Source organism: Mirounga angustirostris, unplaced genomic scaffold (assembly GCF_029215605.1).
Source record: "Mirounga angustirostris isolate CCGP_5_RB_7025 unplaced genomic scaffold, mMirAng1.0.hap1 SCAF_1, whole genome shotgun sequence".
NCBI classification, from domain to species: Eukaryota; Metazoa; Chordata; class Mammalia; order Carnivora; family Phocidae; genus Mirounga; species Mirounga angustirostris.
Window position 1 is genome coordinate 98,224,412 of NW_026991709.1, and position 26,755 is coordinate 98,251,166.

At 33.0% G+C, this 26,755-nt stretch overlaps 1 protein-coding gene across 1 annotated transcript in view; it reads left to right on the plus strand.

The window, feature by feature from the left end:
• SI (sucrase-isomaltase) overlaps positions 1-26,755 on the plus strand; it is a 98,648-nt gene that overhangs the window by 1,584 nt on the left and 70,309 nt on the right. Inside the window, exons 3-14 of the mRNA XM_045902126.1 lie at positions 6,182-6,299; positions 6,592-6,701; positions 7,640-7,791; positions 9,202-9,373; positions 11,398-11,497; positions 12,428-12,540; positions 15,179-15,304; positions 17,834-17,965; positions 18,052-18,171; positions 20,317-20,430; positions 25,096-25,180; positions 26,154-26,271. Coding sequence (XP_045758082.1) covers positions 6,182-6,299; positions 6,592-6,701; positions 7,640-7,791; positions 9,202-9,373; positions 11,398-11,497; positions 12,428-12,540; positions 15,179-15,304; positions 17,834-17,965; positions 18,052-18,171; positions 20,317-20,430; positions 25,096-25,180; positions 26,154-26,271 — 1,460 coding nt within the window. The remainder of the gene's footprint in view (positions 1-6,181; positions 6,300-6,591; positions 6,702-7,639; positions 7,792-9,201; positions 9,374-11,397; positions 11,498-12,427; positions 12,541-15,178; positions 15,305-17,833; positions 17,966-18,051; positions 18,172-20,316; positions 20,431-25,095; positions 25,181-26,153; positions 26,272-26,755) is intronic.

The following is a 26,755-nucleotide window of genomic DNA, read 5'->3' on the forward strand; positions in this document are numbered from 1 at the left end:
CATCAATTAAGCTGCACTTATCTTTTTATTATAGCTCCATATAAAGAGATGAGAGATAATTGAAATTGATGAGCTTGCTTTTCTCTACTTCTATTCAATAAATTAACAAGTTAATATTTTCCATGCTTAATAAGCTATTGTTTATTTTAAAAATCTTAAAGAAATTCTATCTTTGCAAATCTACGTCTTAAAAAAATATAGCCTTTGACAGTATAAGACGTTTTAGAGACAATATGAATGCTCCATAAAAGTATTTATAATGATGGCATTAAGAAGCATCTGGAAAATTAAGTAATACTGATTTTTTGGAAAATTATTATTATTTATTTTTTAATTTTTTGGTAGTATGGGAGAGGAAGCTCAAATGGAGAAAATTAAGGGTAACTTAATAGGTTCATGTAACCCTAAGTTCACTCTTCCTGGTCTTCATAACATACGTGGAAATAAAGGTCAATGAGAGTATGTGTGTGCGAACGTGTGTGTGTGTTCATATTTTGTAATATCTATATATTATATGCAATCTATAATATATTATGATATCTATATAATGTAAATATATATTAATCTGTGCATATTAAATATTATACTTTATGTATTATAATGTAATATGCATATCTACAGTATATTATGTATTATTTTATGCATGCAATATGCATATCTAATATATATTAAATCTATAATAGACATATCTGAATCTCACCTCTCTCACTGTTTCTATCATAAAAAAATAACTAAATGAACTATAAAATTTCTATTAGCCTTATCTTACCATTGTTACCTCATAGTTAACACATAATTTTCTGGTTAATTTGCTATGAAAAGTTGCAAAACAACGAGACTTTTCTTAGGACAACATCAGGAATAGTAGGTCTTTATAGCCTACCTACTGATAAAAGAGCTAGATAAATAGTGTTTACTGTGACATGCTAAGATAATTGGCCAGATATTCTCTTTAGGTATATTCTCTTTAGGAAACAATTGAAGCTTAACATAGAATTCTATTAGGAACAATATGGGCTGCTAAAATCTTAAAGGGGAACAACATTTCAAAGCCAATGGTTTAAGGTTTTGATGCCTACTATTTTTAATGTCAGCCTGTCAGGTTGCTAAAGAGTGTTTTCAATGCGAAACAAATTAAACTTAAGAATTTAGCAAATTTCAGCTAACATGTATTTGTCATTTAAGAAAAGAAGGTGAACTTAATTTAAGAGCAGCTATAATTCTAGCCAGAGTGTATTAGTCAGCCTGGGCTTCTATACTAAAATGCCAAGCTGGGTGACTTAAGCAACACATTTATTTTCTCACTCTTGTGGAGGCTAGAAGTCAAGATGCCATCAGGGTTGGTTTCTTTCTTTCCTTTTTTTTTTTTTAAAGATTTTATTTATTTGACAGAGAGAGACAGGACGAGAGAGGGAACACAAGCAGGGGGAGTGTGAGAGGGAGAAGCAGGTTTCCCGCGGAGAAGGCAGCCTGATGCAAGGCTCCATCCCAGGACCCTGAGATCATGACCTGAGATGAAGGCAGACACTTAAGGACTGAGCCACCCAGGCGCCCAGGGTTGGTTTCTAGCAATACTTCTCTTTCTGGCTTGTAGACAGCTGCATTCTTGTGTCTTCACATGGTTTTTCCTCTGTGCATGCCCAGATAGAGAGAGGAAGTGTGTATGTGACCATGCTCTGAAGTCTCTTCTTTTTACAATGACGCCAGTCCTATCAGATTTGCACCCCAGCCTATGACTTCATTTAGCCTTAATTACCTCCTTAAATGTGCTGTCTCCGAATACAGTCGCACTGGGGGCAAGGGGTTTAGGGCTTCCTACATATGAATTGTGGGGAGACACAATTCAGTCCATAATACAATCAATCCACTATATAGTAATATACCTATTATTACATATATTTCTATATGCATACTCACACACATATAATAAAAATAAAAACATAACAAATGTATTTTTAGGGCGCCTGGGTGGCTCAGCTGGTTAAGCGACTGCCTTCGGCTCAGGTCACGATCCTGGAGTCCTGGGATCGAGTCCCGCATCGGGCTCCCTGCTCAGCGGGGAGTCTGCTTCTCCCTCTGACCCTCCCCCCTCTCATGTGTTCTCTCTCATTCTCTCTCTCAAATAAATAAATAAATAAAATCTTTAAAAAACAAACAAACAAAAAACAAATGTATTTTTACCTACCAAAATTTATACCTACTGATGCATATTTAATCTGTTTTACTTTCTGTTTTTTTCAAATTAAGAAGAAAGAAAATTGAAGTTCACTCATATGTGGAATTTAAGAAACAAACAAAAAAATGAGCAAAGGGGAAAAAAAGAGAGAGAGAGGCAAATCAAGAAACAGACTTTTAGCTATAGAGAACAGACTGATGGTTACCAGAAGGGAGGTGGGTGGGGTAATGGAGATTAAGTAGGGCAATTGTGATGAACACCGGGTGTTGTATGAAGTGTTGAATCACTGTATTTTATATACACTTGAAATTAATATTACACTATCTTAATTAACTGGAATTTAAATAAAAACTTAAAAATAGATTAGGAATTAAAATAATAGGGGAAAATACCTGAAATCTTGAAAAATTGGCAGAATAACAATATAAATAGCAAGTATCAAAATCTATACTTATAAAATAAACCAAAATTATTCATATTTTAAAAGCAACAATGAGGATATACATTTTTTTTTTAAGATTTTATTTATTTATTTGAGACAGAGAGAATGAGAGACAGAGAGCATGAGAGGGAGGAGGGTCAGAGGGAGAAGCAGACTCCCTGCCGAGCAGGGAGCCCGATGTGGGACTCGATCCCGGGACTCCAGGATCATGACCTGAGCCAAAGGCAGTTGCTTAACCAACTGAGCCACCCAGGCGCCCGAGGATATACATTTTTAAACTTATGTTTTGGTGTGTATATATAGTGGTACAAGTGATGTCTTCCAAAAAATTTATGTCTACTTGGAGCCTTAGAATATTACATTATTTGGAAATAGGATCTTTGCAGATGTAATTAAATGCTAAATGAGTTTATGCTGGTTTAGGGTGGGGCCTAAATCCAATGCCTGGTGTCCTTATCAGAGAAGGGGATGCATAGAGAGAACTATAGGGAAGAAAGCAGTGTGAAGATAGAAGTAGAGATTGGAGTAAGGTTTCTTCAAATCAAGAAATCCTGGATTACCAGGAGTAAGGTTTCTTCAAATCAAGAAATCCTGGATTACCAGGAGCTTTCAGAAGCTAGGAACAGACAAGGAAGCAGTCTTCCCTAGAGCCTTAGAGGGAGCATGGTTCTGCTACCACCTTGAGGTAGGACTTCTAGACTCCAGAACTGTGAGAGAATAAATTTCTGTTGATTCAGACAACCCTGTTTATGGCTGTTACAGCAGACCTAGGAATCCAATACAGTATGTTTGGAAGAATTTCATGTAACTCCATTTTACTGTATATTTTTTTATTTTAGCAAAATATGATTGTAATTTGCTTATTTCTTTTTTCTTAGCACCTTTACACCTTCCCAAATCAGTATATCTACATCTAATCCTACCTCTTTGTTTTGTACCAACATTTTTTTTTTTAACATTTTATTTATTTATTTGACAGAGAGAGACAAGCAAGAGAGGGAACACAAGCAGGGGGAGTGGCAGAGGGAGAAGCAGGCTTCCCGCTGAGCAGGGAGCCCGAGGCAGAGCTCGATCCCAGGACCCCAGGATCATGACCCGAGCCAAAGGCAGATGCTTAACGACTGAGCCACCCAGGCGCCCCTTGTACCAACATTTTTAAAAGCCTTTTAGAAACAATACTGCAGGGTGCTTGGGTGGCTCAGTTGGTTAAGCGTCTGCCTTTGGCTCAGGTCATGATCCCAGAATCCTGGGATCCAGCGCTGCATCGGGCTCCCTGCTCAGAGGGGGTGTGCTTATCTGTCTGCCTGCTGCTCCCACTGCTTGTGCTCTCTCTCTTTGGGTCAAATAAATAAAAAAAATCTTTAAAAAATAAAAAAAATACTACTGTAAATAACAATTTTTATGTAATTATCTCTTTGTATTGTTGGGAGTTTATCTATAAGCTCTATAACTAGAAGGAAAATTTCCTGATAGAAGTCACACATACTTTATATTCTGATAGATAATGACCCTCTAAAATATCAGATCCAATTATACTTCCATTTGCAATGGACATGTATGTATGTGTATACATGTGTGTGCATGTGTATGTGTATCTGAAGCCATTTTAATTTGATGTTAAAGTAGGAGAGAAGTTAGCATGTCATCTACTAAAAATGTAGGCTATAAACTTCTATTCAAGGCAAATAACCACGAAAAAACATCTCACAGATGTTCAAATTATGAAAGTGTGTCACACTATTAAATTCAAATATTAAGTATATTTTTTTTTTATTTTTTTATTTTTTATTTTTTTAAAGATTTTATTTATTTATTTATTTGAGAGAGAGAGAATGAGAGACAGAGAGCATGAGAGGGAGGAGGGTCAGAGGGAGAAGCAGACTCCCTGCCGAGCAGGGAGCCGGATGCGGGACTCCATCCAGGGACTCCAGGATCATGACCTGAGCCGAAGGCAGTTGCTTAACCAACTGAGCCACCCAGGCGCCCAAGTATATTTTTAATTATACGAATGTTAACACACAGCATTACCATGTGGCTCCACTTTTTATATAAGTATATATAATTTTTTCCACTTCACACAATCTTTCCATACAGATCATAAAACTACTCAAGAGTTCAGTGTTTTGCGTTATTCACTGGATGAAATGTCTGCAACTTGTTGCGACACCTGGCACATAAAATTAGTTTAACTAGTTTACTTAAATACTGAACTAATAAGTGGCTGGAAATAACTGCCTTAAGCATTTTATGTAGGCTTGAATTCAGGGCATGTCTTCATCTTCTATAGTCACTTGCAGCTTGATACTTAATTGATACACAAAAAATAATTCAATTTTTCTGGGTTGACTACATGATAACAGAAAAGATTATAATTACTCATAGGGCAGAAACTTTTATTTTTTTTTAAGATTTTATGTATCTATCTATTTGGGGGAGAGAGAGGAAGAGAGAGGGAGGAGAAGGAGAGGGACAAGCAGGCTCTGCACACTGAGCGGGGAGCCGGATCCCACAACCCAGAGATCATGACCTGTGATCAAGAGTCCTGTACTTAACCAGCTGAGCCACCCAGGTGCCCAGAGCAGGAACTTTTATTTATTTATTTTATTATTTATTTATTTATTTATTTATTTATTTATTTATTTATTAAAGATTTTATTTATTCATTTGAGACAGAGAGATACAGAGAGAGAGCGAGCATGAGCAGGGGAGAGGCAGAGGGAGAGGGAGAAGCAGGCTCCCCGCTGAGCAGGGAGCCCGACATGGGGCTCGATCCCAGGACCCTGGGATCATGACCTGAGCTGAAGGCAGACGCTTAACAATCTGAGCCACCCAGGTGCCCCAGGGCAGGAACTTTAAAAAAAAAATATGGGCTTAGTAGTATATCTTGAAATCTGGGATTGTGATACCTTCAGCTTTGTTCTTGTTTCTCAAGGTTACTTTGGCTACTTAGGTCTTTGTTGTTCCATACAAATTGTAGTATTATTTGTTCTGGTTCTGTGAAAAATGTTGGTATTTTGATATGGGTTGTATTGAATCTGTAGATTGCTCTGAGTAGTATACTCAAATAAAAAATAAAATAGAAGTTGGGGCACCTGGGTAGTTAGTCGGTTAAGCATCTGCCTTTGGCTCAGGTCATGATCTTGGGGTTCTGGGATGGAGCTCCACCTCAGGTTCCCTGCTCAGCGGGGAGTCTGCTTCTCCTTCTCCCTCCTGCTTGTGCTCTCTCTATGTGTCAAATAAATAAAATAAAATAAATAAAATCTTAAAAAATTTAAAAGCAAACAAGAAAAACCATAGGTTTCTAATAATGTGTGTTGACATGTTAATTTGATAAATCACAACTCAGAGCAGCAGTCTCTGGTAGGGTATAATTAATTCATTGCTATTTCTGCCAAGTGAAAGGAACAAGAGAATAGATGATATTTTAACATATTATATGCTTGAATAAAGAAGCTTGTTTTTTCAAACATCTAATTCAAACATTTATTGGAATGAATGAATGTTTAGACTGACACATGATCACAGTACTAATACTATGATTCCTTCTATAAATGCTTCATCAGGCAGCTTGTGCCATGCGAGGTTGCTGCTGGAAGCCATGGAATCACTCTCTTATTCCTTGGTGCTTCTTCGTAGATAACCATGGCTACAATGTTGACAAACTGACAGCAACAAGTACTGGTGAGAAATGTTCTCATGGTGATCCAATATAATATATTTTAAGTGGAAAACAAAAAATATATTTAAAATTTTTCTTTGGAAAAATATCTTAAATAGAATCAAATGGGAAGTTTGTACACAAGAATGTTTAAATTGCTTATATCAAGGATTTATTTTTTGCATAATTGTATCTTCCAAATAGTAAAAGAAGTCATTATTTGTGATAAAGGCAATATAATTATAAAGCTAATTAATAGTTATTAATCTTTATAAACAAAATCATCACTCATGCCAACTTTTTTCTTCCTTTAAGGACGTGAAGCCACATTAAACAGGATATCTTCACCTACGCTATTTGGAAATGACATTCCTAGGGTTCTCTTCACAACTCAAAATCAGACACCCAATCGTTTCCGGTTTAAGGTTTGGATTTTATTTATATAGGGGAGTTAATCATGAAAAGCAGTGGTGAGCACACCCTTCATCTTACCAAGACATTTTCCCTCTTAAGAAATATTTATTCCAAAGCAAAGGACTAATTGAACTAGTTATTCCACTTTCCTGAACCTGGTTCCTGAAATGTAACATGAGAACAGTTTGTCCAGCAGTTATTTTTGAAGAATTTCATAATATAGTCAAGGTAAAATATTGGATATACTGTCTTGAGAAGAATAAACACTCAATAAACTTTAGTCGTTTTTATTATTTCAACCACAGACTATGATGAAGAATTAGTTTAAAATTTGAGAAACATATTAATTGTGCTGTATAAATGGGACTTTTACTTACTAGTTCTTTTTACTGGTATCACTTTTATTCATGATTTTAAAGAAACTAATTCCTGCTATTTTTTAAGCAAGTAGTTTACTTGTATTGTCTTTTGGATTTGGAAGTGAAAACAACAACATATCCTTTGTATAGTACTTTTGTAAAGCAATTTCACAGGAATTAAGAGGGTTTTTTTAGCAAAATTTAAAATCTTCATGGGATTCCTAAGGGGATGAACACTGAAAAGCAATAAGAATAATTAAATTCACAAAAATATACTAGTCAAAAATAAATGTTTAGTAATAGTATCATTAATTTCTCTATATTTTTAATCAGTCAATAAAAATCTTTATATTATATATATATATATTACTTTTATAATCAATTCTATATTCCTTGACAATTTATACAATTCTGTGCATAAGCATTCAACAATGTTAAAATTAAGTTTATGTCTAGGTTAATAGCTCCTCTATTAGGTTACTAAATTTAGTATTTTTTACTCAAAACCTGCATTTAATACTTAATTCAGAACTGGAAAGTGAAATAATGATTTTGACTCAAATAATGCTAATTTGTTTAAATCTCTGCAGATTACTGATCCAAATAATAGAAGATATGAAGTTCCTCATCAGTTTGTAGGAGAATTTACTGGAACCGCAGCTACTGATACATTGTATGATGTGCAGGTTATAGAAAATCCATTTAGTATCAAAGTTATTAGAAAAAGCAATATGAGAACTTTGTAAGTATCTTATTTTACATTTCTATAAGGTTAAATAACTGGTCAATTTTATTCTATTATCACAGAATTAGGAACGCCTTAATTTAATTTAATTTAATTTAATTTAATTTTATTTATTTATTTTTTTTATTTGAGAGAGAGAAAGAGATAGAGAGCATGAGAGGAGGGAGGTTCAGAGAGAGAAGCAGACTCCCTGCCGAGCAGGGAGCCCGATGCGGGACTCGATCCTGAGACTCCAGGATCATGACCTGAGCTGAAGGCAGTCGCTTAACCAACTGAGCCACCCAGGCACCCAGGAACGCCTTAATTTTAAGGCATTTTTAGAAAAAATAATTTTCCTCCCCAAAGAGGGTGTGTATACATTCTTATAAAGATTATAATGGAAAAGGGGTTTTATTTCCTGTGGATGAAACGTATGAGAAAGTGAATGAAAATGTACAAATTGGGGCCAACTAAAAGTGAAGGTAAAGAGCTTCACTGATAGAATTTTAGCCTTGCCTATATTTTTACATAATTAGAACCTCTATTGTGTCCTTTCCGCATTGTTTATCATTTTCTGTTGCCAATTTGTAGGATAAAGTAGTTACTATTCAGAAAGGGGCTAATTCCCATAGTAATATTAAAGGACTTCATATATGCATATATGATATATATATGAAAATATATGATAAATATATATTAAATTGAATATTGCCTGAATGCCTTCATTATGAATGTATTTTGGGGGACATTTGTGGCAAGGGATTTAGTAATTTTCAAGATAAATGCTCTCATGTCTCTAAGAAGATTAACTAAGCAGCTGTCAAGATCAAATCTTAGTAATTACTTTTCTTAAAATATAGTTTGATAATTTACTATTGACGTTTTGTTAAATCATGAAAGTATTAAATACCATTTAACATTTCTTGTAGTATATATTTGATATGCATCAAACATACAGTCTTTTTCATTTTGGAAAAATCATTTTGAACTTAATCTTAATATATATGTTAGAGGTGTGAAAGCCAATATGGTACTGTATTTTACAACTTTGTCTCTAGAGAAAGGCAGAACTGGGTTTGAAATCTGGCTTACCTATTACCAGTTTGTCACCTTAGAAAACATGAATTAATTTTCCCTATTTGTATTATTTGTAAAATGGAATTGATAATGGTAGTTATGCTTTAAGATTGTGATGAAGATTCAAAGAAAGAATGTGAACGAAGAATCATATTGGTGGTGATAAAGCAAATTGTGTCAATAGAATTAACAAATTCTGTTTATGACATAATTCATATATTCCCAAGAAATGATCACAGCTCAAGATTGACATATTTAAAATGAAATATTCTGGATGATAACATATAGATCCTTCTTTGATAGAACATTTGTATGTTTCCAGATCACTTATTTATTTATTTTATTGTACAGATTTGACACCAGCATTGGTCCCCTGGTATACTCCGACCAATATTTACAGATCTCAACCAAACTTCCCAGTGAATATGTCTATGGTTTTGGGGAACATATTCATAAGAGATTTCGTCATGATTTAAACTGGAAAACATGGCCAATTTTTACCCGTGATCAACTTCCTGGTGATGTAAGGAACTTTTTTTTTAATAAATAAAATATATTGGAGCAGATGATGATTTTAGCCTATTTGAAACCATTGTTTATTTGATGTCAGTGATACCTAATCCAGAAGCTTGTTTACTTTAGGGGTGAGGATTTTAGTAAAGTCCTAAATTAACTCAAAAGTTAACCAACAGATTTTATGAATGCTTCAATAAGTGTATCTAGTTTATAAATATTTTCTTTTTCTTTTTATATTTTGTCATTCTCTTTTCAGTCATTCTTATGTTTAAACTTATCCATGGCAGGGCGCCTGAGTGGTTCAGTTGGTTGAGCAGTTGAGCGTCTGACTCTTGATCTCAGCTCAGGTCTTGATCTCACAGTTGTGAGTTCAAGCCCTATGTTGGGCTCTATGCTGGGCATGGAGCTTACTTGAGAAACAAAAACAAAAACAAAAACAAAAACAAATCTATCCATGGCTAGTCATTACACTAGAATCATTCTAAATACTAACTGTTCTATATCACTTTGTATGATATGGTGTCTGCCTATCCATTGGACATCATATTGTACATCTATGCCTGTTTTTTCCTCTTCTATAACATATGAAAATCTTCCATAGGTTTAAATATTTGCACAGGGGATCAGTTTCCTTTGTAAGTACTGAAACTTGAGGTTCTTTATCATTTGTACAATAAGTCACTGAAAGCTAATTTGAAGTTTAACCTCCTAAGAACTTCTCCCAAACTTCCCCATGCAGAATTAGTCTTTACTTTCTAACCCTTTATTCATATTTTAGTATGACAATAACCACAGGTTAGTATCTGTGTATATATTTGTCTATATTTCTAAAATATGAGATTCTTCGGGACAAAGACTCTATCATTAAGAAAATTATTTTTTTTTTGGGCGCCTGGGTGGCTCAGTTGGTTAAGCGACTGCCTTCGGCTCAGGTCATGATCCTGGAGTCCCTGGATCGAGTCCCACATCGGGCTCCCTGCTCGGCAGGGAGCCTGCTTCTCCCTCTGACCCTCCCCCCTCTCATGTGCTCTCTCTCAAATAAATAAATAAAATCTTTAAAAAAAAGAAAATTCTTTTTTTTATCGATTCATGATTGCTTTAGGTCAGTTCTTAGTGATTTTTAAAGATTTTTTTTTAATTTATTTATTTGAGAGAGAGAGAATGAGAGAGAGCAAGCACATGAGAGGGGGGAGGGTCAGAGGGAGAAGCAGGCTCCCTGCCGAGCAGGGAGCCCGATGTGGGACTCGATCCAGGGACTCCAGGATCATGACCTGAGCCGAAGGCAGTCGCTTAACCATCTGAGCCACCCAGGCGCCCATCTTAGTGATTTTTAAAATGCCAGTGCTAAGTATTTCATTCCCCCAAAATGAATAAGTAGGTTGTTGCTTTAAAGAGCTTCATTTTGTAGAGAGCTACTACTAATAAACTACTAATAATGATTTTACCAATCTTTTTTTTATAGCATCACTATCTGTAATGAACACTTAATAAACACTAGGCTGAGAACTTCCTCGCTATTTTCCATATATACTTTCCTTTGACCTTCCATACCCAGCCAGGAACTCTTTTTCCTTTTACCTTTCAAGTGTATTTGCAATTGGTCTCAACCATTTCATGTACTCATTAGCTCACAGCAAACATACTGCAGAAGTTCTTTGAGGATAGACATCATCTTGGAATTTCCTGAAGTGCCTTGGGCATATGTGGGGCATAATGAATAAATATGCCATTTTCTTATCATTAATAGCCTATTAACACTCACTTAATCATAATAAAACATAAAGGAAAGTTAAGTAATCTATTCATAGTCTAATGAATATGTTATATATTTTATGTATTAACATATTAATAATCAAAATAAATTAATTTTTGCTACAGTGTTTCATATGTTAAGTATAGTAGAGAAAATTAGTTTAGAGATATGAGGATAAATTACAGAAACAAATTGGAATAGATAAGGGCTATTTTAAATATATATTTTTTTATTTTAAATATACTTCAAAAATTAATTTTCAAATTTTTACCTTACAGAATAATAATAATTTATATGGCCATCAAACATTCTTCATGTGCATTGAAGATAATTCTGGAAAGTCATTTGGTGTTTTCTTAATGAACAGCAATGCAATGGGTAAGAGTAATTTATCTGTAATATATTTAAATGAGGTTTAACTTGAAATGTTAGAACCACTCTCTTATTTCAATCATAGGTACTGTATGTCAGAGTAAACTCTATTGTTAATGATTTAGTATGTGAAATTATTACAAGCAGCTTTCTTTTGTAGTAGTATGACAATGGAATTTTGCATATCAGTGGGGAGAGTGTACTATGTTGTGATATTCAGGCACTTTCTTCTCCCTTCAGAGCAACATTGAAACACATCCACGAAAAAGATTATTCCTATTTCCACAACCTCACTTATTAAGATAAGTTAATATACCACTACAAACAAAAAAAGAAAGGTCCATATAGGGAGAGAAAGAAGGAAGATTAATTTTTTAGTTTATCATAATTCAAGTAATGTAGAATCTTTTTTTTTAATATTGTGAGTGCAATACCAATGTTTAACAGATGAATCAGTGATAATAAAAAGCTACGAAATTGAACCATGTCCCAGCAAGAACAATACGTTATATGGTTATCCAGGCAATTATTGTCTACATTGAGAAAACAGTAAAAACTTTTATAGTTTTTTCTTGGATATTGATATGTGATAATAAGATCTTTTAGAGAATCTTCAATTAAAATAACTAATTGAAATGCAATTTTAGAAAAAAAAAATATTTTTGTTGTAAAAGGACTGATCCGTTGCTATGCAGGGGATCCAGGGAAAGATTCTGCCAACATCTGTAAAAAGAAACATCTGAGATATCCTATCATAAACCTCATATATAGTGGCATTCTATTTTTTCCTATATTCTTCCTATTTTCAGTATCTTATTTTACCTTAATTATTTAGAAAGCCATGTAAAAATATGTGGTTAATATGAAACACTGTAATTATTTTATCAGTGTGTATATTTTTACTATTTATATATGCTTCTCCAATTTTACTTGTAGAAATTTTCATCCAGCCTACTCCAGTAGTAACTTACAGAGTTATTGGTGGAATTCTGGACTTTTACATCTTTCTAGGAGATACACCAGAACAAGTAGTTCAACAGTATCAAGAGGTATGTTTCACATTTATTTTATAAAATTATTTTCTACCATACTTTTCTTACATCTCACATGTCTAATTTTATTTAAGGTATCTGGGGCCTCTTAGTTGAATGGATTTTTAAGTCTTACCATTTTTCAGGTGTGAATAGGTGGTTTTTGTTTTTTCCAATACCATGAAGCCTATGCATATATTAAATGTCTATATTTCTGGTATCAAATTGTTTCTTGCTTCTAGGCAGCTGAGTTCAGGAGTAGGATTTCTTTGAAATGTTGCATATTAAGTCTTTACTTTTTCATGACCTAGTTTTATGAGATAAAGCAAAGGGAAGTATCTTATCGTCAAGACTGAGAATAGGCAACGGATGTATTGGTCATACACCCCTTTGATAAAAATCCTAAAGGCAAGTGAGTTACAAGGAAGGCTAGTGAAATTTGCTGTTAATGCACAGTAGGTAAACTTCAGGCAAATTGGCTCTGATGCTCAGGCATAGAAGGGCAGATTTTGAAACATAGTCTGAAGTCATATTTTTTGTCTAAGCAACTTTTGCTTTCCTATTAAATAATGTTTTCATGAACCTAAGTCCAAGATGGGTCTTAGAGAGGTAAGGGATCCAGGGCTTACATTGAGCCTGCTTCTAAAATATAACTCTGTATTTCTTCTATAAATTCTTTTATACAATTGTTCTCCTGTGACTGTTGGTATATATAATTCCTGGTGTTAGTATGGAAAAATAAGTTCTTTTTATTGGCATAAGATTTAAGGATTATGCCAATTTTTAAAATCTTGTTTTATTGATATATCTTTGACATACAATTCCCATTTGCTAAATGATGTTAAAGGGGAAGCGATTACTATCAAAAACTTTCTTTAGTTAGGATCCAAAAATGAGAAATAAGAGTAGGTAGGGTACACAAGTAAATAATTTACAGTGTCTAACAATTCCCAAGTTCCTATTAATAAATATGAGTTTCAGAAAAGCACACGAAATTTATAGTCTGTAATACTAAATCATAATTACAGTGTTAGGCTGAGCTTTATACAGACTTTGGGTATGGTTACTACACCATCAAAACAGTGAATAGCACATTTTTGAAAGAATTTTACATTGGCTTTGTGAGACATGAGCTGGGACTGTTGCATATTACATGCGGAGTAAAGTCTGTAGTCAGCAGTAGTTGAGTTTGAGTCATGCATGATGTATGAATGTAGCATATGTATAGTAGTGCACGTGCTTGCACCATTTTATGGGTAGCCTTGCAGAGACTTGAATTTGAGCAATAAGATACAATTGTGGTATAGAATTAATCACTGCAGTATTTAAGTGAGGTTTAAGTTATGTAGCGAGTAGGCAAAAGAAACTTTATTTCTTGTTTGAAGAAAAACAAATTTTTTTCTGTATAAGCTAACCCACTAGCTGTCTTAATGTTTTAAAATTTAAAATTTAATTCATTTGACTGCCCAAATATTTTTAAAAACAATGTTTATATATAAATTATAAGATAAATAATACATGAATTAATATGGTATATGATAATATTTTGTATACTTTTATTAAAAATAAATTATGTCATATACATGTATAATACACAAAGACATTTCAATTACATGTCAAAATCTTCAGTGAAATTCTATGAAACATAAGGTGAAATGAGTTTAAAAATGCTAATTTTTGAGAGTTTTGATACTAATTTATTTTTAAAATAAATTTAATGTTTAATGAATAGAATAAAATAACCCAATACAAGTAATTTTTAAAAAAATGTTACATTGTAGTTTTTTAAACATATATGATAGAGAAATCGTGAAGTATATATATATGCGCCTAATTAAAAAAAAAACCATCATGCCAATAAAGTCTTATATTACAAGTATCTTTATATAACCTAATACTAAGTTTTAGTGAAAATAATAACTATTAGTTACACCCATATTTCCATATGCAAAATCATGTCCTCTGTTATGGTGACACACTGGTATGCTGTTGCTGGTGTGCGCTGAGCTTGTTTGGGCCACAGAGAATGAGAGGAGAAGAGACTCTATTTGGCCCATGGGGGAGAAGCCCTGCATGTGAATGAGATAAGTACTTGATAAAATAATTGGTTCTGAGCCTTAAAGAACATATATTTTATTAATATATTAATATTAATTAAAGTTTATTAATTAAACATTAAACATTACTTAATATTTCGAAAAGGAGAAAAATAAGCGCTGAAATATAAGAAGATAGAAATTGTAGTTTTAAACATTTTTTTCTTACATGAGGACCATTCATTCACTCATTCATTCTGTTGCTACAGGAAGTGAGAGTGTGGTTGGACGATTTTCTTTTTCTCTTTGATGCTATTTTTATATTGTCTTTTTTAACTTTCCATGCTGGGCAAAATATATCTTTGCAAATACTACTTACTTAAGAGCTAACTTTCTAACTTTTTAACACAAAATAAACAAAGATGAGTGACAAAACATGAAGTGTTTTATAATAAAGTTCTAACAGAATATCCAGAACACAGAATTCAGATAACACTAAATCTTTGTTCAAAATACGTAATTTAACTTAAATAAACAGTAGAGATAACAGATTAAGAAACATATTAATAATAATTTTAACACTCTTTATTGAAATTAATCAAACATCCATTTATTTCAAGCTTATTGGACGACCAGCAATGCCAGCATATTGGAGTCTTGGATTCCAACTGAGTCGCTGGAATTATAAGTCACTTGATGTAGTGAAAGAAGTGGTACAAAGAAATCGGAATGCTAGCATACCATTTGTAAGTGGGATGAAAGGTTTGTGGGAATATACACCGAGTTAAATATTATCACATAATAATAAATGTAGGAGGGCGCCTGGGTGGCTCAGATGGTTAAGCGTCTGCCTTCGGCTCAGGTCATGATCCCAGCGTCCTGGGATCGAGTCCCGCATCGGGCTCCCTGCTCCTTGGGAGCCTGCTTCTCCCTCTGCCTCTCTCTCTCTCTGTCTCTCATGAATAAATAAATAAAATCTTTAAAAAATAAATAAATAAATGTAGGAAATTGTCAGCGATATACATAATATGATATGATATAAGTATGGATTATTATGCTGCCTTTAAATGATAAAGTGTTTTTTAAATCCATACACAAGGCCGGATCTTCTTTTTTTATTTTTTTTATTCTTATGTTAATCCCCATACATTACATCATTAGTTTTAGATGTAGTGTTCCATGATTCATTGTTTGTGCATAACACCCAGTGCTCCATGCAGAACGTGCCCTCCTCAATACCCATCACCAGGCTAACCCATCCTCCCACTCCCCTCCCCTCTAGAACCCTCAGTTTGTTTTTCAGAGTCCATCGTCTCTCATGGTTCGTCTCCCCCTCCTATTTCCCCTGCTTAATTCTTCCCCTAAGGCCAGGTCTTCTTGAAATTGTAAGGACTGACTATGAGTTATACTAGAACAGAATACTTTTTTTTTTTTAAAGATTTTATTTATTCATTTGAGACACAGAGATACAGAGAGAAAGAGAGAGCATGAGGAGGGGGAGAGGCAGAGGGAGAGGGAGAGGGAGAAGCAGGCTTCCTGCCGAGCAGGGAGCCCGATGTGGGTCTTGATCCCAGGATCCTGGGATCATGACCTGAGCCGAAGGCAGACACTTAACTATCTGGACCACCCAGGCGCCCCTAGAACAGAATACATTTTTAACTGTGAACATCACATTGTTTTTTTTTTAAAGGTTTTATTTATTTATTTGGCAGAGAGAGGGAACACAAGCAGGGGGAGTGGGAGAGGGAGAAGCAGGCTTCCCGCAGAGTAGGGAGCCCGATGCGGGGCTCGATCCCAGGACCCCGGGATCACGACCTGAGCCGAAGGCAGACACTTAACTATCTGGACCACCCAGGCGCCCCTAGAACAGAATACATTTTTAACTGTGAACATCACATTGTTTTTTTTTTAAAGGTTTTATTTATTTATTTGGCAGAGAGAGGGAACACAAGCAGGGGGAGTGGGAGAGGGAGAAGCAGGCTTCCTGCCGAGCAGGGAGCCCGATGTGGGTCTTGATCCCAGGATCCTGGGATCATGACCTGAGCCGAAGGCAGACACTTAACTATCTGGACCACCCAGGCGCCCCTAGAACAGAATACATTTTTAACTGTGAACATCACATTGTTTTTTTTTTAAAGGTTTTATTTATTTATTTGGCAGAGAGAGGGAACACAAGCAGGGGGAGTGGGAGAGGGAGAAGCAGGCTTCCCGCAGAGTAGGGAGCCCGATGCGGGGCTCGATCCCAGGACCCCGGGATCACGACCTGAGCCGAAGGCAGACACTTAACTATCTGGACCACCCAGGCGCCCCTAGAACAGAATACATTTTTAACTGTGAACATCACATTGTTTTTTTTTTAAAGGTTTTATTTATTTATTTGGCAGAGAGAGGGAACACAAGCAGGGGGAGTGGGAGAGGGAGAAGCAGGCTTCCTGCCGAGCAGGGAGCCCGATGTGGGGCTCGATCCCAGGACCCTGGGATCATGACCTGAGTCGAAGGCAGCCGCTTAATGACTGAGCCACTCAGGCGCCCCCACATTCAATTTTTTCATATAGACTTTTTTTACAGACGATATAATTTTTAATGTAAAAAATATTTAGGGGCATCTGGGTGGCTCAGTGGTTTAAGTGTCGGACTCTTGGTTTCGGACCAGGTCCTGATCTTGCAGTTGTGGGATTGAGCCCCACATCGGGCTCTGTGCTCAGTACGGAGTCTGCTTCAGATTCTCTCCCTCTCTCTCTCTCTCAAATAAACAAATAAAATCTTAAAAAATATATTTAAAGTATTTTATGTAATATGTATGTTTTGTTTTCTTTTTCTTTTTAAGATTTTTAAGATTTTATTTATTTGAGAGAGAGTGAGAGAGGGAGAGGGAGCATGAGAGAGGAGGGTCAGTGGGGAGTCCGACAACTCGGGGCTCCATCCTGAGACTCTGGGATCATGACCTGAGCAGAAGGCAGATGCTTAACTGACTGAGCCACCTAGGCGCCCCTATGTTTTGTTTTCTATATAATGATTCCCATATATAAAACATATTAATTTCCAGTGATCATCACTGAAACAAGTGTGAATAATTATTTAATGCTTTTGTACTTTAGAATTAGAAAAATTATTTTTGTAAACAATTACAACTGTGTTTTTAGTGAAATAAAAGAGATCTAAGTACATTTACTTTTTAATCATTATATTTCTAATGCAAATTCATTGGACTTACAGATTGAAGTGATTAGAGTTCTTTCAGTCTATTTATTGAAATATACTCTACTAATTTTCAGGATACACAGTACACTGATATTGACTATATGGAAGCCAAGAAAGACTTTACTTATGATAAAGTTGCATTTCAGGGGCTCCCTGAATTTGTTCAAGATTTACATGACCATGGACAGAAATATGTCATCATCTTGGTAATGACATTATATATTAATATATTTTTAGTATTCACACATTCACACTTGAAAGATTTTCTATAGTTTCTTCTCTCTATTATTAGGACCCTGCAATTTCAATAGATAAGCTTACCAGTGGAGCAGCATATAAGACCTATGATAGGGGAAACGCAAAAAATGTGTGGGTAAATGAATCAGATGGGACCACAGCACTTATTGGAGAGGTAAATTATGATATTCATTAAAGTTGTGTTGTTGAGATTTTCTGTTGTGCAACCACAAAGTTTTTGTGAGAGAGAGAGTGTGTGTGTGTGTGTGTGTATTTGCTTTCAAATCTGGAAATTTATTTTAAGTATTTTAATTGTGTAAAAAATTTTTAAAAAGCGGAAATATTTCGATGATCTCTAAAACAGTTTTTGTAAAAGAAGGTAATTTTCAGTGCTATATACGATTAAAACAAAACTAACAAAATATAATTTAGATTACAAAAATTCTAATAATTTGATGTAAAATAATTACATAAATCGAGTACTTTTATGCTGGGTATTGAATTTTATGATTTATATTAAATCCTCACAATAAAATAATGAGATAGCTATGATTAGAATTCTTACTTTATAGGTGAGAAATGTGAATTTGAGAAAGTATAGTAACTTTCCTGATGTCACAGAGCTAATAAAAGCAGAGTTAGGGAACAGTTTGGATCCCAAATGCATAATTTTAACCAGAACAAACATTCTTTTGGAGACAACTTTATAAGATATATCAAAAACTGTAAAGTCTAGATATTTTGACTTGGTAATTCCACTTCTGTAATTTAATCAAAGGAAATAAAGTAAGAGATAATGTCAATTTATTAAAAATATATTATAGCATTATTTTTTAAATTAATTTTATTTTTCATTCGTTTTTTAAATTTTTATTTATTTTTTTAAATTTTATTTTATGTTATGTTAATCACCATACATTACATCATTGTTTTTTGATGTATTATTCCATGATTCATTGTTTGCGTATAACACCCAGTGCTCCATTCAATACGTGCCCTTCTTAATACCCATCACCAGGCCAACCCATCCCCCCACCCCCCGCCCCCCTAGAATCCCCAGTTTGTTTCTCAGAGTCCATAGTGTCTCATGGTTCGTCTCCCCCTCTGATTCCCCCCTTCATTTTTCCCTTCCTACTATCTTCTTCTTTTTTTTAATATATAATGTATTGTTTGTTTCAGAGGTACAGGTCTGTGATTCAACAGTCCTACACAATTCACAGCGCTCACCATAGCACATACCAGCCCCAGCCTTATTTACAGTAATGAAGAATATCCTAACCATCACGTTTTATTACATTCATCGAGGTTAAAATTTCTGGTGAAAGTCTTATTCAAATAATTATGAGCTCCATCAGGAAATAAAAGCCGAATTTCTTCCTCATAATGCCTATTAATATCTTACAGAATATACTTTGTTGAGACCTGCTCCATTTGATATGGAAGGATCAGATAGCCAATATGCATAATTTGTATATAAAACAATATGATTTATTTCAGTTCATCTGAAATTGAATTTCTCTTGCCTATCATTATTTTAAGTAATAAGTAGATAATTTGAAGAAGCATAAATCATAAAGAGACAGCCTAGTATATATAGTGTTGAATAGAATGGACTCAGATACATGATTGCTGTGTTTGAATTCCTTCTGTGCCACATATTAATGGTGTGATCTTAAAAAATGTATTTAACTTCTCTGTTCATCACTCCTCTCATCTGTAAAGCGGGTTTAATTATAGTAAATAACTCATCTGTAAAGTGGTGATTAAAAATAATACCTCTCTCCTACAGTTCTAGCAAAGATTAAATGAGCTAATAATTATAAAAATGCTTGGAACAGTACCCAGCACATAACAAGTGTCATATTCTCATTTATTAAATAAAAAATAAATATACAAAGACTTTCTTTACTTGAATTTCTTGGAAGCAAATGCCTTTGGAAATTAAATAATGTATTTTCTTTTATCAAGCAATGGATATATTATATAATTTCTATTTGTTTTTAACCTAACCTGTTAGGATGCTAAGAAGTAAACTTAGTTGCAGTCCAAAGAGCAGCCTCATTCCATGCTCTTATATTTTTTGCCTTTTTAAATGCTTTATGGTCTCTCTCTACTTTACTGTCACTTAAATGCATTTTAAAGTAGGCCTACTTATTATATTATTATAAATATAGATGATACATGGATCACATATACCTAAAGAAGTACAATATTATAACTTTAATATTTTTTTTACTATCTTCTACTCAATAACTTTGTATTATCACTTATTTATTTTTCCTTTTTTATATGTGTATATGTGAATGATCTATTCTTTTAGGTATGGCCAGGATTAACAGTATTCCCTGATTTTACTAATCCAAATTGCATAGATTGGTGGGCAGATGAATGCAACATTTTCCAACAAGAAGTGAAATATGATGGACTTTGGATTGTAAGTAGCTATTTTAAACACACAATTTTAGAAAATTAACACAGAATTATTTTTCTATAAAATAATTATTAAGTTGACAAGGTATGGTTTGTTATGTATTGTACATGAAATTGGGAACTCTTAAAATATTTTTCTAGAATGTATAAATTCATGCCTGTTATGTTCCTGAGTTAGAAAAGAATGAAAACTAAAAACTGTAAATTGAGAGTTTTCTTCTTCAGTAATACACTTTATAGAATAAATTTCATTTCTGTCCCTAAGGTGATATATTTTTATGACTCATAATTTATGTTTGAAAACAGTTAGCAAGATTTGGAGATAAGTAGTGCGATTCTAAAGATATTTATTACAGTCTACGGTATTCAAGGGATTGCAGCAGTATGGGCTATAATAATAAATAAGCACTCAGCCTTCAGAAACTTTTTTTTTCGTAATTTATGGGATAGAACAAAGCAAAATTGTAATAGGCTAAGTGTTTTATCGCAAGATAAACAACAACAGCAACAACCAAAATCCTAGGTTTCTGGTAAAGTTATTAAAGAAAAAGGCTAAAGTTTAAAAGTTTCTTTGAAGTTTTATATCTGTAACTATTGATTGCTTGCTTCTGGGTTTATTGTATAGAATGATACTGGGTGATAGTCAATTATTTAGAGGCTTTTTTTTAAATGGAAACCGCAATCATATTTGGGGAATGAAACTACTTGGTGATCCCAGAATTCTGTCTCAGAAAAAAAGTCTAATAAACCTGAATACAGAGAGACCATCAGGGATTTTATTCAAAAATATTACAACTGCACAGAATTTTGGAAGGAGATAATGGATGTCTTAGGCATAGCTATACTTTTCTTTGGCTATTTGGTTACAACAATATCTCTACTTTCATGAATTGCTCATTGTTCCTTCAGTGATTATTATTTCTTTAATCAGTTACTTAGTTAACAAGTGTTTACTTTGCACCATCAATATATCAGGTATGTTGTGGAAAATACAAAGAGGAAAATTATGTTTTTAGCTGACGACATGGAACTGAGTTAGAGGTTAGCATAATCCTCAGGATTATCTATGATGAATAGAATGAAGATGGAGAGTCTTTAGTTATTTGACACAAAATTAGTGAGATCACAATAATACCTAGCTGCTGATAGAAATAACAAAAATTTTCATTCCATTCTTGAGGGTTTTTTTTGTTGTTGTTGTTGTTGTTGTTGTTGAGTTTTATTTTTTATTCCTGTCCCAATTTCAATGTATTATATAAGTTAAAAGTTTCTGGGGTTTTTTGTTTGTTTATTTTGTTATTATTTTTGTTTTTGCTTAGGAAACAGAGGCCATTAGAGTAGAGTTACAGTGTAAATGACACTTTAGGAATAGTAAAAGAGAATCTGACTGTGCTGTACATAGAGAATACTTCATTTCCTATATCCACTGAAGACAAATACTTGATTCATCTCCAAAGAGGAGGGGATGGCACGAGGAAGAGCATCTGAGAAAGGCAGAATTGTTCTCATACTAATACATACACATTTGACTAAGCTTAAAAAACAAAACACATGATGATCAGTATGATTTCAAAGCTCACTAAACATCACTGAATTAATTTATATGATGTATAAGCAGTGCTTATACTGCCTCCAACTCTTACTTGAATAACTGCCAAATCCTACTGTTAAATTGTTTCCTTAATTCTTTCAATTTCTTCAGATTATTTGTTCCAATAGAATGAACATGCAGTAAAAAAATAGTATTCAACTGCTGAAATTTTATTTTTAGGTCAAATTTAAAAATAGTGTTATAATTTACTAGATTTCTAATTTAAATTCCATGCTAATGTTTTGAATTTTAAGTTTAAATATTAAAATCACTTCGGAAAATGATGTGAGCTTAATGGTCATTGAAAAGTAGATTTTTGCATATAAACATATACTTGAATTATCTTTTTGCATATAAACATATACTTGAATTATCTTTTTTTGCATCATTCTTGAGATAATCTTCTAATACTTGAGAAATAAGAGCCTAATGTATTTGGTATAATTAAGACTGAAGCTGTGATTTCAAAATAAAAGCATTAATCAAAGTTTTTAAAATTCAAAGATCACTTCCTCCTTTTCTGAATAAATATACATATTGTTGTGATCATGTTGTTATGATTTCATTCTTAAAAATCTAATAAGCAGAATTCATCCATTAAGAAGCTCAATAATTTAATATATAACACTAGGAAACTTAAAATTCAATGAGAAGATATATTCCAACAATTCATATATCCAAATAACTAGGGGCTTATTTGGTTATATTCTCTCTACATTTTTATAGGATTTATAACAATTGAGTTATTTTAAAAATTATTTGAAAAATTGGGCTATTTTTATTTAGATTGAGTTTAAATGTGAGCTATGAAATGCCAACAGATTTTTTTAAAAAAATTATTAGCCACCAAACTTTTATACACAATTTTCAATTGATTTTAAGGAAAAGAACTTTCAGCAACATCCTTAAAAATGGTGTTGGCAATTCCTAGAAAAGGACATTACTTGATTTGGGATAATTTGAATGACACTTGAATATCTGTAGGTGTACTTATTACTATCAATTCACTGAGGCCTTTTCCTCAAGGCTTCCATTGCTTTGAACCTGCTGGATGTAGTATTAAAAATACTAATTGAGTTCATTTACATGAACATTAAATACAGTTCATTACATGACATTAAATACATGTACATCACTTAAATAATGTAAGTTAGAAAAAAATGTTTTCAGAATTTTCAAAAGTGCAAATATACAAAATACATTAAAAGAGATACAAATAAATTCTATTACATTATGTATAGTATGTTTAATATATTCATAATACAATCTTGCCAAGTAGACAGGATATTTTAAAAATAATCAAATGGCAAATATTGTATTTGTTGTAAAATATGGTTAAAATCGTGTAAAAGTTTTTTTTAATTTTTTTTCCTTTAGTACGTTAATACATTTATTTTTTCCCTTTAGTAGGTTAATACATTTATTTTTTTTGAGTACACAAGACTCTCTTGCCTTTTATTGTGAACTGGTGAAATAATACATTTGATTTAATCTTGTTTACATGATTGTATGATAAAGCAAATATTTTATTTTATTTTTATTTTTTAAGTTTTTTTTAAATTCTAGTTAGTGAACGTACAGTGTAATATTGATGATTAAACAAATATATTTGATTAATTTTCATGTGAAATAAATTAATTTTTCTTTAAAATTGTTTATTCTTAAATTACATAGATATTGTCTATTTGGAGTGAATGCTAGAAGCTCTTGTGAATTTTTTTGCAAATTTGCAAATACATAATTCAAATTGAATAACAAATTTCATAGTTAAATGTTTTGCCTTTTATTTTCTCAAGAATAATTTTATACAAAAGATCTTAAACAGTCTTAAAGTTTTAAACTTAAAGTTTTAAAGTCTTGAACAAGTCTTAAAGTTTAAAATAATGCAACTCAATTCCCAGTTATGAATTTCAGCAGTTAAAGTTGTTTTTAAATTTAATTTAATTGGTGGATTTTTAAAGAAAAAATACTTAAGTTCATCTAAAATTATTGGCTGTGTAACTATAGTATCTCTTTGTATTAATTTTACTGGACATAGGAAAACAAAATTGAATATAATATTCCAGGTAATTTCAATAAAATAACCCCAATACTTTAGAATAACTATATAATTTTTCTTCTTTATGACTATTAGGAAAATATTTGGGAAATGGAAACATTTCATAATATCTGTTATCACAATGAGAAATTTATTTTGTTCCTCCCTTGAGCAACCTTAATTTTTCACATTAATTCCATCTGAGCATGATGTGGATGGCAGAAGGGAAGAGTAATAAAGAAAATATATTTCTTCTGAGGGAAACAAAATTAACAAGGGACTTGACTGAGTGTGAAGCCTTTGTGAGAGCAGAGACTGCATATCACAGAGATGTGGAAAATACAGTTCAAAAATGTGTAGAAGTCCTTCAATGCAATTAACAGAGAAGGAGAAAAAATTCATTATTTCTTGAGCATATGTAGTGTGATATATGAATTTATATACATTATCTTTTTCATTCAAAGGCTTTATTTAAAGTTACAGTCACAGAACTAGTCTGTGGCAAGACAATATTGGGGCCTAGGTTTGCACAGCAAAAAAATCTATAAACACAACTCTGCCTCCAAGTGATGTTTAGGTCACTGGTTCTTATAATGTGGTCAGCTGCCCTAGGGTTCCCTGAGACTCTTTCAGGGATTCAGTAAGGCGTAACTATTTTCATTACAATACTAAAATGCCGTTTACCTTGTTTCACTTTCATTCTCTTATGAGAGTATAGGAATTGAAGGGTATGCAAAAGGAGCTATAGCTAGCAGCCAGCAAAATACATCATAGAACCTAGATAAATGTCAGCTGAGATGAGCAAACCATGTTGAATAAATGAATGTGTTGGAAATATGGACAATGGTGGGCTCAGTGAGAAGACTGATACAACTATTTAGAAAAGACAGTTGCTTAATACTTATAATGTAATTAATGTTTTATATGTATAACTCAAACTAGGTAAATTAAAAACATTTTGGTTATATACAACCCCTGAATCCCATCTAAGATACTTCTGTTATTACTTAAAATCTGCTGTTCTTCATATATCCATTCAGGACATGAATGAAGTTTCCAGCTTTATTCAAGGTTCAAAGAAAGGATGCGAAAACAACAAACTAAATTATCCACCTTTTACTCCTGGTAAATTTTATTTGGTTATTTACTTACCATTAACTAAGAATAATTTTCCTTGTTGACTGGTAAATTCTAGAATATATTTCTAAATCACAAAATTTGAGACAATTTTGAGCCTCTGAAATCAATTATTTTTTTGTTGGTTTGTTTGTTTTTGTTTTACTTTGGGGCCTAAAATTTATGCTTATGAAAAGGAGGATGATTTTAAATTTTGGTATGGCATATTGACTTTATTACTGATAAATAGCCCATGATTAAATAATTAATGAAAAGAAACAAAATTTGTTTGAAATTATAACTTAAATGATCAAATTCTTTCCATGAGCACTATACTGTAAGTCTGGGCAGTTTTTAGAATGAACCTAATGTGAATAGTTATGTCTCATATATTTTAAAAGACAAGTTTTTCACCATTTAAAAATGGGTAAAAAATTTAACCAAAGAAAAGGTTTTGCTCTTAGGGGAATAGCTAGTAATAAGTACATCTGAAGAAAGACGACAATAATTATGGCAATACCACATAAGCCTGCAAATGAAAGCACGATAAAAAACTTTTCTGAAAAGCAGAGATTTGAATGGTTTGTAATTGTGTAACAGATTTGCATGTATAAATTAAAATATATTTAAATAAACTAAGCTATAAATCTTTAAAATGGGTGTATATTTATAGGATGTATAATACAAATGGGTATATTTATAAATATATAACTATAGATATATATACTTAAAGAGTGTTTTTTCTTTGGGTTTATATAGTACTGAAATTTGAAAGCAGAATATTTATTAGCATAAGTGCAAACCTTACAGTTAATCAGCAGGAACAGAGGGTGGAGACCTAATGAGACTTAGCTTCAATTGTCTTTCTTTCTTTTTTTTTTTTTTAACTATGTATCCTCTCACATAGCACATTGTTTAAGGATTATGAAGTTTACAATGGCAAAATATCTCTTAAAAATCATTTTTATGTATTTTTTTGAAGATATTCTTGACAAACTCCTGTATTCCAAAACAATTTGCATGGATGCTGTGCAATACTGGGGAAAGCAGTATGATGTTCACAGCCTCTATGGGTACAGCATGGCTATAGCCACAGAGAAGTAAGTGCAATTTCATTCAGAAGCCTCTTTCATTGTTTTTGTTAAAGATTTTATTTACTTATTTGGCAGAGAGAAAGAGCGCACAAGTAGGCAAAGCGGCAGGCAGAGGGAGAGGGAAAAACAGAAACAGCCCCCTGACGTGGGGCTCGATTCCAGGACCCTGGGATCATGACCTGAGCCGAGGGCAGACGCTTAACGACTGAGCCACCCAAGCGCCCCCAGAAACCTCCATATTTATTGTGTAGAAATATATGTTATAATTTCCTAATATAGTTGCAAAATACTAAGAATAAGAAAATAAAGAAAGGTAGTATTTTCATGGTAAAAAATTAAGGCATTAAAAACACCAGGACTCTTACTAACCTTCATGAATTTGGAACTAGGTTAATCAAGAACGATGCGGTGTATGTATTTAACTGTGATTCTTTTTTTTTTTTTTTAAGATTTTATTTATTTATTTGTGAGAGAGAGAATGAGAGAGAGC